The sequence below is a fragment of the Malaya genurostris genome, chromosome 3, assembly GCF_030247185.1.
Source record: "Malaya genurostris strain Urasoe2022 chromosome 3, Malgen_1.1, whole genome shotgun sequence".
In the NCBI taxonomy this organism is placed as follows: domain Eukaryota; kingdom Metazoa; phylum Arthropoda; class Insecta; order Diptera; family Culicidae; genus Malaya; species Malaya genurostris.
Genome location: NC_080572.1, coordinates 262,198,552 through 262,212,292, shown reverse-complemented (window position 1 = coordinate 262,212,292; position 13,741 = coordinate 262,198,552). Strand labels below are relative to the sequence as shown.

Genomic DNA, 13,741 nt, shown 5'->3' with positions numbered 1-13,741 from the left:
CAAAATTTAGTAAAAAGAAGTAAAATAATAGGTAGTTTTTATTTTCCGTGTACATGTCCAGAAAGTTTCTGTCAAATTTGAAAGAGTGTTGCTAACTGCGAATACGATTTGACGCGAAACTCTTCAATAACAAAAGGAGTAAAAATATGCCGGGACACAAAAAGCTTAATATTTTTGCCTTTCTCTATAGAAAGGTATTAGAATTGCTGGAAAAACCGACTTTCGAACGGAGCTTCGGAGACCCATAGTGTTATATACCATTCGACTCAGTTCGACGAGATCGGAAAATGTCTGTGTGTATGCACTTTTCGAAAATATTTTTACCGCTCAATTTTGTAAGAGACGGCTGAACCGATTTTAACAAACTTAGGCTCGTCTGAAAGCTACCATTGATCAAGTTCGAAGACCAAATGGCTGTGACTTTTGGTTCCGGAGATATAATGGTATAAGTGACGTAACCGACAAAACCATTGTTTTTACCACTCTAATGTATATAAGAGTGCCAATCTTTTGGGATCACCTCTAATTTCGTAAAGCGCTATTATTCAAAAGTTTAAACACCTCGAAAAAAGTCCTCATGCAAAATTTGAGCTAAATCGGACATGGGTAAGGGGTGCTGCCCAGCGGTTAAAGTTTGAAAATTTTCGATCTTTAAAAAGTACCATAGGGGGGAGTACATGAAATTTCCGAAATCGAAATTTTTTTTTTTGATGCTAAATATCTTAAAATTGCATGAAACGTCGAGATTTAGTGTTATCTCAAAATAATTGATATATTTTCTAAGTTCCAGAAAGTCGATTAAAAAAATTTTTTTTTGTCGAGATGACACTAAATCTCGACGTTTCATGCAATTCTAAGACTTTTGGTATCAAATCTGTCGTGGCAATGTCTAGATAATTTAATTTAGATGCGATTAGTGCATAAAAACATATATGTTGTCACGATAAAAATGAAGTGAATGTTATTTTTGTGAAGGTAAGTCGATTTCTATAGACGCCGAAACCGAAAATATCAAAACTTTCTTGGCCACCCGGCCACATCGGGAGTCATTTTGCACATTTGCGAGAGAGCATGTAGAAAAATGTAATACGCAGAGCGAGCCACGTGGTTATACGCGTCCTACTGGCCTCAGCCCTTAAAAATCATGATTTACGGTGTCCACCGTACCTCAGCGCACACTAATTAGAAGTGAACGAATCACAGCAGCAAAGTTTAACTTAACTAAACCAGGGAGGACGCTTCCAGATCATTTTCAGAATTTTATTCTGAATCCTTTGAAGCGTTTTCTTACTGGTGGAACAACAACTTGAACAAATTGGTACTGCATAAAGCATGGCTGGTCTGAAAATTTGTTTATAAATAAATAATTTGTTTTTTTAGACAGACTTTAGAATTTCTGTTTATAAGAAGATATAAACATTTAATATACACTTTGCCTGGATTCCTTCTATGCGATCCTTGAAAGTGAGTTTTTTTGTTAAACGTTAAACCTAAGTATTTTGCTTGATCAGACCATGTCAATTCCAAGCCATTCAATTTGAGAATGTGATTATTGTTCGGTTTAAGAAAAGAAGCTTATGAGGAAAGATGAATAATTGTGTTTTTGCTGCATTTGGTTTAATTTTCCATTTTGACAGATAATCACTAAAAATATTTAAGCTTTTTTGTAGGCGACTGCAGTTCACTCTTACATTTCTACCTGTGGCTAACAGACTTGTGTCGTCACAGAATAGCGATTTCTGACAACCAACGGGTAGATTTGGAAGATCAGAAGTGAGAATAGTATACAAAATTGGAGCTACGCTTGAACCTTGCGCAACACCTGCTCGTACGGGTAGGAATTCAGATTTACTATTCTGATAGCTAACCTGAAGAGTACGATCAGTTAAATAATTTTAAATCATTTTGATCAAATAAATAGGAAACTGGGAAACAGACATTTTTGCTATTAAACCTTTGTGCCAAACACTGTCGAATGCTTTTTCTATGTCTAGAAGAGCAACTCCAGTGGATAACCCAGAAGATTTATTTGCTTTTATCATGTTCGTTATCCTGACAAGTTGATGAGTAGTTGAATGTTCATGACGAAATCCAAACTGCTCTGGTAAAAAAATTGAATTCTCATTTTTATGAGACGTCATTCTCAACAAGATAATTTTTTCAAAAAGTTTACTGATAGAAGAAAGTAAGCTAATTGGTCGATAAGTTGATGTTTGTGCTGGGTTTTTATCCGGTTTGAGGAAAGGGAATTACTTAGCGTTTTTTCATCTTTTTGGGAAAACATTTGTTGAAAATTTGAACCAAGAGTCTCAAGGCAGCATCGGGAAGATTTTTAATAAGAATATTAAAGATTCTATCATTACCAGGAGCCTTCATGTTTTCAAGTTTCCTGATAATTGATTTAATTTCATCAAAATTCGTCTCAATAATGTCATCTTGTGATAACACTTGGGTTGAAATATGATCATATTTCAGTGACACTTCATTTTCAATAGGACTCACAACGTTCAAATTAAAATTGTGTACACTCTCAAACTGCCGAGCAAGTTTTTGAGCTTTTTCGCCATTTGTAAGAAGTATTTGATTTCCTTCTTTGAGATAATTATGATAGTTGTGACTCAAAGCACCCGTCATGGAGGGCTCATATGTCAACAAATTTTCATGCTCTATTCGAATGTAATAATTACTAAAGAATATTTTTTCAAAAAAATCACAATGAGGGTAAGGTGGATACATTTTGAAATACCCTTCAATTACAGTTTAGAAAAAAAAAGTCAATTGAAAAATGGCCCAAGGCTACCGTCTCTCCCATAAATGGATAATCGTATTTGAATCGTATTAATATAACAAACTGTCATCTAGTGCTTCACATATGGATGGAATAAATCCGAGTTCATTTATGCATATTGCGAATTCGTGCGAATGGTTTGTCTGGTCATATAAACATGCGATTATAATTTGAAAATGCCTTTTGAATGATGTGTTCAGACCGAATGCTTTTTTTCTGATTGCGTTGGGTTCACCCAGATCCATATGAACCGAACGTCAATTCACATCGAATAAAATCATATTGGGTATCACGAAACCTAATGATTGATGTAGGTTTTTCAACCGCATTCGGGTATCAGATTGCTTTGAAAAACAACGAGACATAATGTTTATTTTACCAAAAGATGTATTGCCAAACTATAAGACGACAGTCAAGACAACATAAATGATCAAATGTCAAAATATTGACGAATGATATCACTCAAATCAAGTAACGATCAATAGAATATTTGCCTCATTACTATCGTTGTAAATAAATCATTTGGTGCGGCTCGAATTGGAGCACTTACCATCTCGTATAGTTGCAGATTGCTTTCTGTTTTCACTGGTACACGGTCGGTACACGTGTTTCAGTGACACGATTAACCTACAACCCGACTGATGAGGTTGCTCAAAATACACAGCATTGTCAACAGAGCCAACAATGAAGCCATCAATCTTGCTTAGTATGCCAGAACAGTTGTCGGACGCTCAATAATTACCGTGTCGTGTCCATAAAATTTATTGATTCGAATAGCAAATTATGAATCATCCATCATGACGAGGACAACAAAGCAGCAAACTTCAACAACCATAATTTGCAGGTTCTATAACAGGAACGAATCGTCCACTGTCGCCCGGTTCTTTGTGTACTCTGTGCCAGTACCTTTCGTCAAGCAGAGGATACAAGCTGTACAATGTTGACGGGAAATCCCACAACACATCAGGACTGACTTGCCTCCCAATATGGATAGGTGGCACAGTGGCACAGTGTTCAAACATAGATTATCGATACTTACCGAAGGAAGAACTCGATCGAGAACCACACAACTACGACAATTTCCATGACGAATAAGATGGCGATTGCCTGTAGCTCGTATTCCTGAATAGTTGAGAAGACACTTAAGGCCAAACATGTGAACACCATGAAGAATCTGTGGAATATAAACAAGAAAGGAAGCAGGACATTAGTATGCTATTTTTGCTGATTGAGAACGAGAAGCACGGTTCGTTTCGGAACATATATTGGTTTGGAATCATTACTGCGACTATCGTTTGATACCGAACAAAGTGATTAGTAATTGATTGGATGGATTATTTGTTCCGGCGATTTAAGGAAGGGAAACTTTGTTGTTGCTATGAATTTGTCATGTGGTTTTAATGCTAAATGCGATATAATACGTGATGCAAATAGCAGCTTGGAATAGAAAAGCTTAAAGTTGTTTATTTGAAATTGATTCAATTTTTCAAAATGAATTCAGCAAGAATTCGTGCAATGAAAAATACTATGATTCGAGGCACATTCGAAAAGTTAGGACTATTTTGCCAGGAAAAAAATTATAATCAGATGAAATAGGTTCTGTTGGCAGATTTAGTTTTCTACAAACCTACTCCAGGCAGTTGAAGGTTCTTTTACACACACGGAACGACCGAAATTAGCTCTGCGCCTAATTCGTATTACTGTTTTCGAATTAGTTGATTTTAACAACAAAATTTCCAAAATGACTATAAAATTAGTTAAAATTTAGAATTAACTGTGCTGAAAAAAACTCTTATTTTTAGAGAAAGTGTTTAGTTGGCGAATATTCTGGACACAAACCAGCAATATTTCAATCCAACACGAAATTCTCATTGACAACTAATTTCGTTATTAAAATCAGAAACTTTGATTCTATTTATCTATCACCGTCATTACTGAAGGACAGCAGTGTCAAAGCAAAACAATCCATTAAAAAGCTAAAAGGGACAGTCTTGTTGAAACTGCTCGCAAATTGTTTAGATGTTTTTCGCATGTGTTACGATATATCCCTATATAATTTTCTAAACCGATATGTAAAAATGACGTAAACTGTTAGTGGAAAGTGTATTTATTCAGAATTTGTGCGCAGTTAAAGCGATTGTGGGTAACAATGTTTTTACGCGAAACAGTGAAGTGAGTTTCGAATGTTGCACTCTAATTGTACACGTCAAATGATGTTTTTTGTATCTTCTCATTCCGGGCTACGCCGTCCGGTGTACTATTTGTATTCGGTTTTTGTTTTCCGAGTGCTCAAAGTTTTCAGTGAGAGAGTCGATTTCGCGAAGTCGAATGAAGAAAACAGCGATTTAGAAGTAAAATTTTCAAAAAGAAGTTTATGTTTCGCTTATGTTTTTTTTTCAATACAACATCGTATTTATACCTGCAAATATAGAAAAGATAACCGCGACTGCAATTTTTTCGGTAGTAGTGTGCCATCTAGTGGCTAGTAGTCATTACGGTGTTAACGAGCGCCATATAGCTGCTAATTGCAGAAACCAATTCAACCATTTATGTTGGTTGATAAACAACGTTTTATTTCTCTAATTCAACTAAAAAATTAGTTGAATTGATATGAAGCGTGCCTTAGCTAAGAAATGACAGCACGTTTAATTGGTGAATTCAAATAAAAAAATAGCCATTTCAACAAATATTTTATTATTATTAAGAAAATTAGAATTAAAAAATCTAAATTAGCAAAAGTAAGACTTTTTTAGTTGTCTCAAAAAATAACTAACTAAAATCAGAAAATCAACTAATTTTTTCGCCAAAATGCTAATTTCGGTCTTTCCGTGCATAAATTTCTTACTACAGAGCAAATTTCACAGCTGCACGGAGAACCCTTCGATCATAAAATTGTGATATCGCAGTTTTTGATTTTTGCGATAGTTGATTTAACTAATTTTTTTTTTATTCAACCAAAATGGTTTTTGATTTGCATATATTCAAGTAGTTGAAAAATATGTTGTTTTGAATGCTGTCAAATGCCGGAGACAGTTGAAAGCAAAACAATAATCGCAATGCAAAATCAACAACTTTTTGAGTTGAAATCTGTTTGCGTCGCTTCAAAATGTCAATGAAAACAACATCGATGGTTAAAGCGTTTGGTGAAATTGTGTTCATTCGATTTGAGAAATTTATGATAACAAGTGTTTATCTAACAGTGGTGTTGTGATAAAGTTAACCTTGTTTAAGATGAAAAAGATTTGGTGATATATTAGAAAAATGTTAATGAATGATCATCTCGTAATCTTTCAGGTATGCGCAAAAATTTTATGCTTCAAAATTGATCATTATTTACTTCCAGCAGACTGTTTTACTTCCAGCTACTTTGATACCGATGATAATGTTCATGCATTAGCAATAAAACGCTTTTTGACATGAATTTACTTTTATAAAAGTAACAGGAGCGAAGGGTTTCAAACGCACAGAACGCGTTGCGATTGAATGGCGCGTTTGAATTGCCGTCGCAAAATTCCGATTCCCAGCGGTTGATGCACCCAAGCTCATATAAATTGACTAAAATTATCAGTGCATAACTTCAGTTCAACCGTTTGAAGGCATCATTTTAGGTAAATTTAATAATTTGGCTAATTTACTCGCCCCTCCGGGCACTTTTGCTGATTAAAAACGTTTTTCTACATCAATCATTTCCGATCGAATCAGAAGTATTTTTTTAGAATTTAGATCTTTACTGATCTCAAAACAAACAAACAAATAAAACCGATTTATTTTTTAACTAACAGAATTTTGTTTCAATAACAACACCAGTCCTTTCAACTAAAATATTTGTTGAAATTGAAAGGTATGTGTCCTCACTAATTGACAGCATTTTTTTTCAAACAGTTGAATTAGTTGTTTCAACCATCGTTTCTGCTAATCGAAAAACAAAACCTGTTTTAATCCACCTAGTGGTGTAATGATGCCTTTCTCATATCAATCAAAATATCATATATAATACTGTGGTATTCTTCAAAATTATTTTGCTTCGATTCTTAAAAGAATAATCGAAATAGATTTGTTTGACCGTCTACTGATAAAAACTATCAATTGGAAAAGATTTGAGGTCCATTTAGAAAACTTTTTACGGTTTTTCGCTCTTTTCAGTGATGGTATAAAATTTTTAACACACTTTACCCTATATTTCCGGATCCGGAAGTCGGATCCTGATGAAATTCAGGAATCACGCATGGGACCACAGGACCTTTCATTTAAATCTAAGTTTGTGAAAATCGGTCGCGCCATCTATGAGAAAAGTTTCATTTTCATTTTTTTGCACATTTTACCCCATAAAGTTAGGGCAAAAACGTTACATACACACATACGCACATACACATACACACAAACACACACACAGACATTTTGCGTACTCGACGAACTGAGTCGAATAGTATATGACACTCGGTTCAAACGTCGGTTTTCACAGTGATTGCATAACCTTTCTATATGAGAAAGACAAACAAAAATTTCTTCGATTCTTAAAAGAATAACCGAAATCGGTTTGTTTGACCGTCTACTGATAAAAACCATCAAATTGGAGAAGATTTGAGGTCGATTTAGAAAATTTTTTAAGGTTTTCAGTGATGATTAAGATTTTCAGTGATGGTGTACAATTTTTAACACACTTTACCCTATATTTCCGGATCCGGAAGTCGGATCCGCATGAAATTCAGGAATAACGCATGGGACCACAGGACCTTTCATTTGAACTTAAGTTTGTGAAAATCGGTCGCGCCATCTATGAGAAAAGTTAAAACACATATTTTCTTTTTTTTTGCACATTTTACCCCATAACTCTCGAACCGGAAGTCGGATCGAAATAATATTCAGGAATTTTGTATGGGACCCCAAGACCTTTCATTTGAATCTAGGTTTGTGAAAATCGGTTCAGCCATCTCTGAGAAAAGTTAGTGCACTTATTTTCACAATTTTTTGCACATTTTACCCCATAATTCCGGAACCGGAAGTCGGATCCAAATAATATTCAGGAATTTTGTATGGGACCACAAGACCTTTCATTTGAATCTAAGTTTGTGAAAATCGGTTCAGCCATCTCCGAGAAAAGTTAGTGCAAAAAAACGTTACATACACACATACGCACATACACACACACACATACACACACACACATACACACACACATACACACACACAGACATTTTGCGTACTCGACGAACTGAGTCGAATGGTATATGACACTCGGCCTTCCGGGCCTCGGTTCAAAAGTCGGTTTTCACAGTGATTGCATAACCTTTCTATATGAGAAAGGCAAAAAATGACAGTTTAGTTAAAACAACAATCGATTAGTTGTACCAAATTTTAACCAATCGAATTCAGAAAATCAACTAATATTCTGGTTGAAATGGGATCGCGGGTGGTTCCGTGTGGTAAAAGCAATTACCGCAAGCATTGTTTTCTGTACGCACAGATAGGCAAATGATCGATAATTCAACACAATATCTGAAATTGTAGTGCAGTTTTTAAAAACAAGCGACCGGTCTTACTTTTCAAATCTTGACTTGTATTTGGTTCATGATTAAGAATAAACGCTTTGAAGGAATAGAAAACAGGAATTTCTGCTTTTAGACTCAAGTTTGCTCATTCTCGCATATAACAATAGTTGACCTAGAACTGTAATATTCCTAGTCTGAGTTTAGGTTCAGATTCGTGGATAAATTCTGTACCAGATCTTGAATTATTCAAATTCAAATTCTGGAACTAAATTTGGGTCTGAGATTCTGAAACTAAATTCTGTAAATATAAATTTTGCGTCTGTATCGATCTAAACTTCAGTTAAAATAACTGTGAAGTTAATGATATGACTTATCTTCTTTTTGTATTGTGAATGTAAGTGAATCGCAACGCTCCTTTTATGTGCATCTAAGAAGATGCAACATTTTTTAAGTGTATATATATATATATATATATATATATATATATATATATATATATATATATATATATATATATATATATATATATATATATATATATATATATATATATATATATATATATATATATATATATGTATATATATATATATATATATATATATATATATATATATATATATATATATATATATATATATATATATATATATATATATATATATATATATATATATATATATATATATATATATATATATATATATATATATATATATATATATATATATATATATATATGGATGTAGCAAGTGCCTTTGAAAAGGGGGGTGTAAGGTTCAAAACGGTGTAACTCCGAAACTACTGAACGGATTGCCACCAAACATGTCACAGATACTTCTTGCTCTTCTAAGGTATTTCATAAAGGTATTTCAATGGGGGAGGGGAGTTTAGAGGGGGTGTGGGGGAATATAGTGTTTGCTAACAGGGAAATTTGAAGCGAAGCGAGCTTAAATGTTCATTACAGATGTGATGAAAAATGTGAAGTTTGTAGTAAGTGCTTCTAAAAAAGGGTGTTTATTGAAAAATTTATCTTATTTGTCATCAAACAAGGTGAGAAATTTAGCCAAGAAAGAGAAAGTTTTGAAAATCAATTTTCGTTTCATTTTTTGCAAAACAAGAGAAGGGCAAGAATTTCGAAGTCGTTCAAGATAGTATTGCTATTGTTAATTCGAATGCAACGCAAATTTTTTTGAATAATTTCAAAAAATCCGGTTATATTCCACCGGGGAATTCGAAGAACTAAGGGAATATAATTCTTTATCTGGCTTTGAACGCAAGTGTATGTAAGTTTCATAACATGACTACGAAACAACCAAACGAATCGCCACCAAATTTGGTACATGTACCAAAGGTGGAAATCGATACTTTTTGAAGAGCACCGATACTTTCTACACTACTAAGAGTTGATCATAAGAGTAATCATGGAGGAGAGCTGTAGTAAGTTCACTAAAAACGGGAAGTTCAATGTGAGATTTATTCGACGAGAAACGATGCTTCTTCACAAATACAGATAATACTTTTCACTAGGCAGATCCATTTCGAGAATTTTTCTGCGGCCTTACCTTCCCGAAACATTTACGAGCAACGCCGGATATTTCAGCTAGTTAAATAATAAAAATCGGAAACTTAATTCTGGAACTGAGCTTTAGAAGTGTATTATAGAACTGAATTCAGGATCTCGACTCTGGACTTGGGTTCTGTAGCTGATTTCAGGAATCAAATTTGGCAGCCGGAACTGAATTCTGGTACTGAATTCTTATCCATAAATATAGAGCTGGACCTGAACTCTAGCCCTGGATGCTGCAACTTACTTTTGCAATTGATTTCGGCAGCTGGAACCTAATTCTTGACCTGAGCTCTGGAACTGAATTCTATAAATGAAACTGAATTATGGAATTTTATTATGGACCTAGGTTGTACAACTGAATTCTGAACTCAAATTTGGTAAATATGTGCTAAAACTGGATTATGGAATCCTGAATTTGGGTTCTGTGACTGATTTCTGGAATAAGGTTCGGCAGTCGGTATTGAATTCTGAAATTCAGAAATCTGGATTCTGGAAATTCTTTTGAACTCGCAACTTCTTTTGAACTGGATTCTGGAACTTATTTTGAACTCGCATTCTGGAAACTAATTTGGAAACAGAATATTGGAACTGAATTCTAGAACTTAACGCTGGTCCTTTGTGATTTGGGATTAAACATTTAGAACTGGACCAGAACTCTGGGATTGGATGCTGTAACTTCTTTCTGAAATTGCTCTCGGCAGCTGGAACTTAATTCATGACCTGAATTCTATAATTGAATCTTGAAACTGGATTCTCGAACTGAGTTTTGGATCATTCTGAAACTAAACTCTGAACCTGGGTTCTGGAACAAAATTCAGGACTTGTATTCTTGAATTGAATTCTATAAATGAATTTTCAACTTGAGTACTGGAATTGATTTTTGGACAATAATTCAAGAACTGTAACTGATTTCTGATACTGTATTCTGGACCAAGATTTTCGAATGAAATTCGGAGCCTGAATTCAGGAACTAAATTTTGGATCAGAGTTCTGGAGCTGAATTCTTAAACTAAATGCAGGAGCTTTAGTTAAACTGAACTCTAGAACTATGTTCTAGAGCTGAATTATTGAATTGAATTCTAGACTTGAATAAGAGAATTGAATTCTGGGCCAGTATTTTGGACCTGGACCTGGATGCTGGACCAGAATTCTGCAACTCAATTCAGGATTTGTATTCTGGAAGTGAATTTGGGATATTAATTCTGGACTCAGATTCTGGAACTCGATTCTCTACCTAGAATATGGAACTGAATTCTGAGCATGAATTCTGGAACTTAATTTAGGACTTGAATTCTAGAATTGAAAAAAAGAAATGGATGCTTCGATAACTGGACTCTGGAGCTGGAACTGAATTCTGGGTCTGGATTTAGAACTGTAATATGAAAATAGATTCCGGAACTGAATACTGGAATTTAATTTTGGAAACGAATTTTTGAAACTCCAGAACTTAATCCTGAGCTTGGTAGTTGAACCTGAGTTCTGGAGCTGAACTCTATATTCGAAGTTTTGAACTGAATTCTTAAAATGAAACTGAATTAGGAAAGTTTATTTTGGAACTAAATTTAGAATCGGACTTTAATTCTGGAACTGAATACTTAAACTGACTAGTGAATTTTAGAACTGCATTTCTGAATAGGAATTTCTTATCTGGTTTCTGGAGTTGGACCTGAATTCTAGATCTGAAATTGACATTTGAAGCTGAATTCTGTACCTGGGTTAAGGTCGGTGGTGGAAACTGTGGAGGGGGGGGGGGGTGTTCAAAGCACTTTTTCCCTCTCCAAAAGATTTATTTGAGTGGCAATGCCCTCCCAATATTTTGGCAACTGGAATAAATATTTGATAATTTGCTAGAAATTCATACTGCTTAACTAAATTACTAAAAATTTTAAATAAATTCACTACAATGTAAAGGGTGATTTTTTAAGAGCTTGAGAACTTTTTTAAACAATAAAACGCATAAAATTTGCAAAATCTCATCGGTTCTTTATTTTAAACGTTAGATTGGTACATGACATTTACTTTTTGAAGATAATTTCATTTAAATGTTGACCGCGGCTGCGTCTTAGGTGGTCCATTCGGAAAGTCCAATTTTGGGCAACTTTTTCGAGCATTTCGGCCGGAATAGCCCGAATTTCTTCGGAAATGTTGTCTTCCAAAGCTGGAATAGTTACTGGCATATTTCTGTAGATTTTAGACTTGACGTAGCCCCACAAAAATAGTCTAAAGGCGTCAAATCGCATGATCTTGGTGGCCAACTTACTGGTCCATTTCTTGAGATGAATTGTTCTCCGAAGTTTTCCCTCAAAATGGCCATAGAATCGCGAGCTGTGTGGCATGTAGCGCCATCTTGTTGAAACCACATGTCAACCAAGTTCAGTTCTTCCATTTTTGGCAACAAAAAGTTTGTTAGCATCGAACGATAGCGATCGCCATTCACTGTAACGTTGCGTCCAACAGCATCTTTGAAAAAATACGGTCCAATGATTCCACCAGCGTACAAACCACACCAAACAGTGCATTTTTCGGGATGCATGGGCAGTTCTTGAACGGCTTCTGGTTGCTCTTCACTCCAAATGCGGCAATTTTGCTTATTTACGTAGCCATTCAACCAGAAATGAGCCTCATCGCTGAACAAAATTTGTCGATAAAAAAGCGGATTTTCCGAATGGACCACCTAAGACGCAGCCGCGGTCAACATTTAAATGAAATTATCTTCAAAAAGTAAATGTCATGTACCAATCTAACGTTTAAAATAAAGAACCGATGAGATTTTGCAAATTTTATGCGTTTTATTGTTTAAAAAAGTTCTCAAGCTCTTAAAAAATCACCCTTTACAATGTGCTATACTTTACCACTTTCGAATATTGGTTATTGCTAGAATAGTACGGAAAATGTGTGTGATCGTGGCATTCAGAAGAGAAACTAAACTTGCTTACTTGGTTGCTTTTTATATGCTTTAACCTTCTGGTACCGAATGCTGGAGATGGTACTGCATTCTGAAACATTATTCTGGGGATAAATTACTGAACTGAATCCTAGAACTGAGATCTTAAACTGAATTTTGTACCAGAATTGAAACTTCAATTTGGACCTAGAATCTGGAAGTGTACATTGGAAGTGTATATTTGAACTGGAATCTGAATTCTAGAATTGGAACTAGATTTTGTAACCGGAAATGAATTCTGGACCTGTATTTCTGAAACTAAATCCAGGAACTGGATATTTGAGTTGAACTTAGGAGCTTAGGGTTCTGGAACTGATTTCTTGATGTGATTTATAGAACTGTATTCTAAACCTAGATTATAAATTTTGGAACTAGATTAAGGAAATGGGATCTGGGATGGCATTCTGAACCAAAGCTCTGCTACTGAAATGTGGACCTGAATTCTAGTACTGAATTCGGCAACTACGACTGAATTCTGAAGTAGAATTTTCGATCTGAGTACTGGAACTATATCCCGAGCCTGAATAATGGAACAGAAGTCTGAAGTTTAGCCTCAGAATTAAATTATAGAAATGAACGCTAGCACTGAATTATGGACCAGGATTCTGGGTATGGACTTTACAACTGAATCAAGAACCTAGATTCTGAAACTGAATACTGGAACTCAATTCTGGAAACGAGTTTTTGGAATTCCAGAACTGAATTGTGGACAAGGGCTCTAGATGTGAATACTAGAACTTGACCTGAATTCTGAGCTTGGTAGTTCGACCTGAATTTTGAAATTGAATTCTGAAATTTTACTATACAATTGAGTTTGGGACCAGAAATCAGGAACTGAATCCCGAAACTAGGTACTGGAACTAAATTGAGGAACTGAGCTCTGGAAGTTAATTGTAGAAATGAATTCTAGAACTGATTTCTATATTGAAATTTCCGATCTGGATTCTGGA

General features: G+C 34.8%; 1 protein-coding gene across 26 annotated transcripts in view; it reads right to left on the bottom strand.

The window, feature by feature from the left end:
* LOC131438950 (potassium voltage-gated channel subfamily KQT member 1) overlaps positions 1-13,741 on the bottom strand; it is an 892,435-nt gene that overhangs the window by 275,900 nt on the left and 602,794 nt on the right. For all 26 annotated transcript variants that reach the window (XR_009231015.1, XM_058609372.1, XM_058609379.1 and 23 more), the window contains one exon: positions 3,828-3,962. Coding sequence is in view for 25 of the 26 variants with exons in the window: in XM_058609372.1 (XP_058465355.1) it covers positions 3,828-3,962 (135 nt within the window). In the remaining variant the exon portion in view is untranslated. The remainder of the gene's footprint in view (positions 1-3,827; positions 3,963-13,741) is intronic.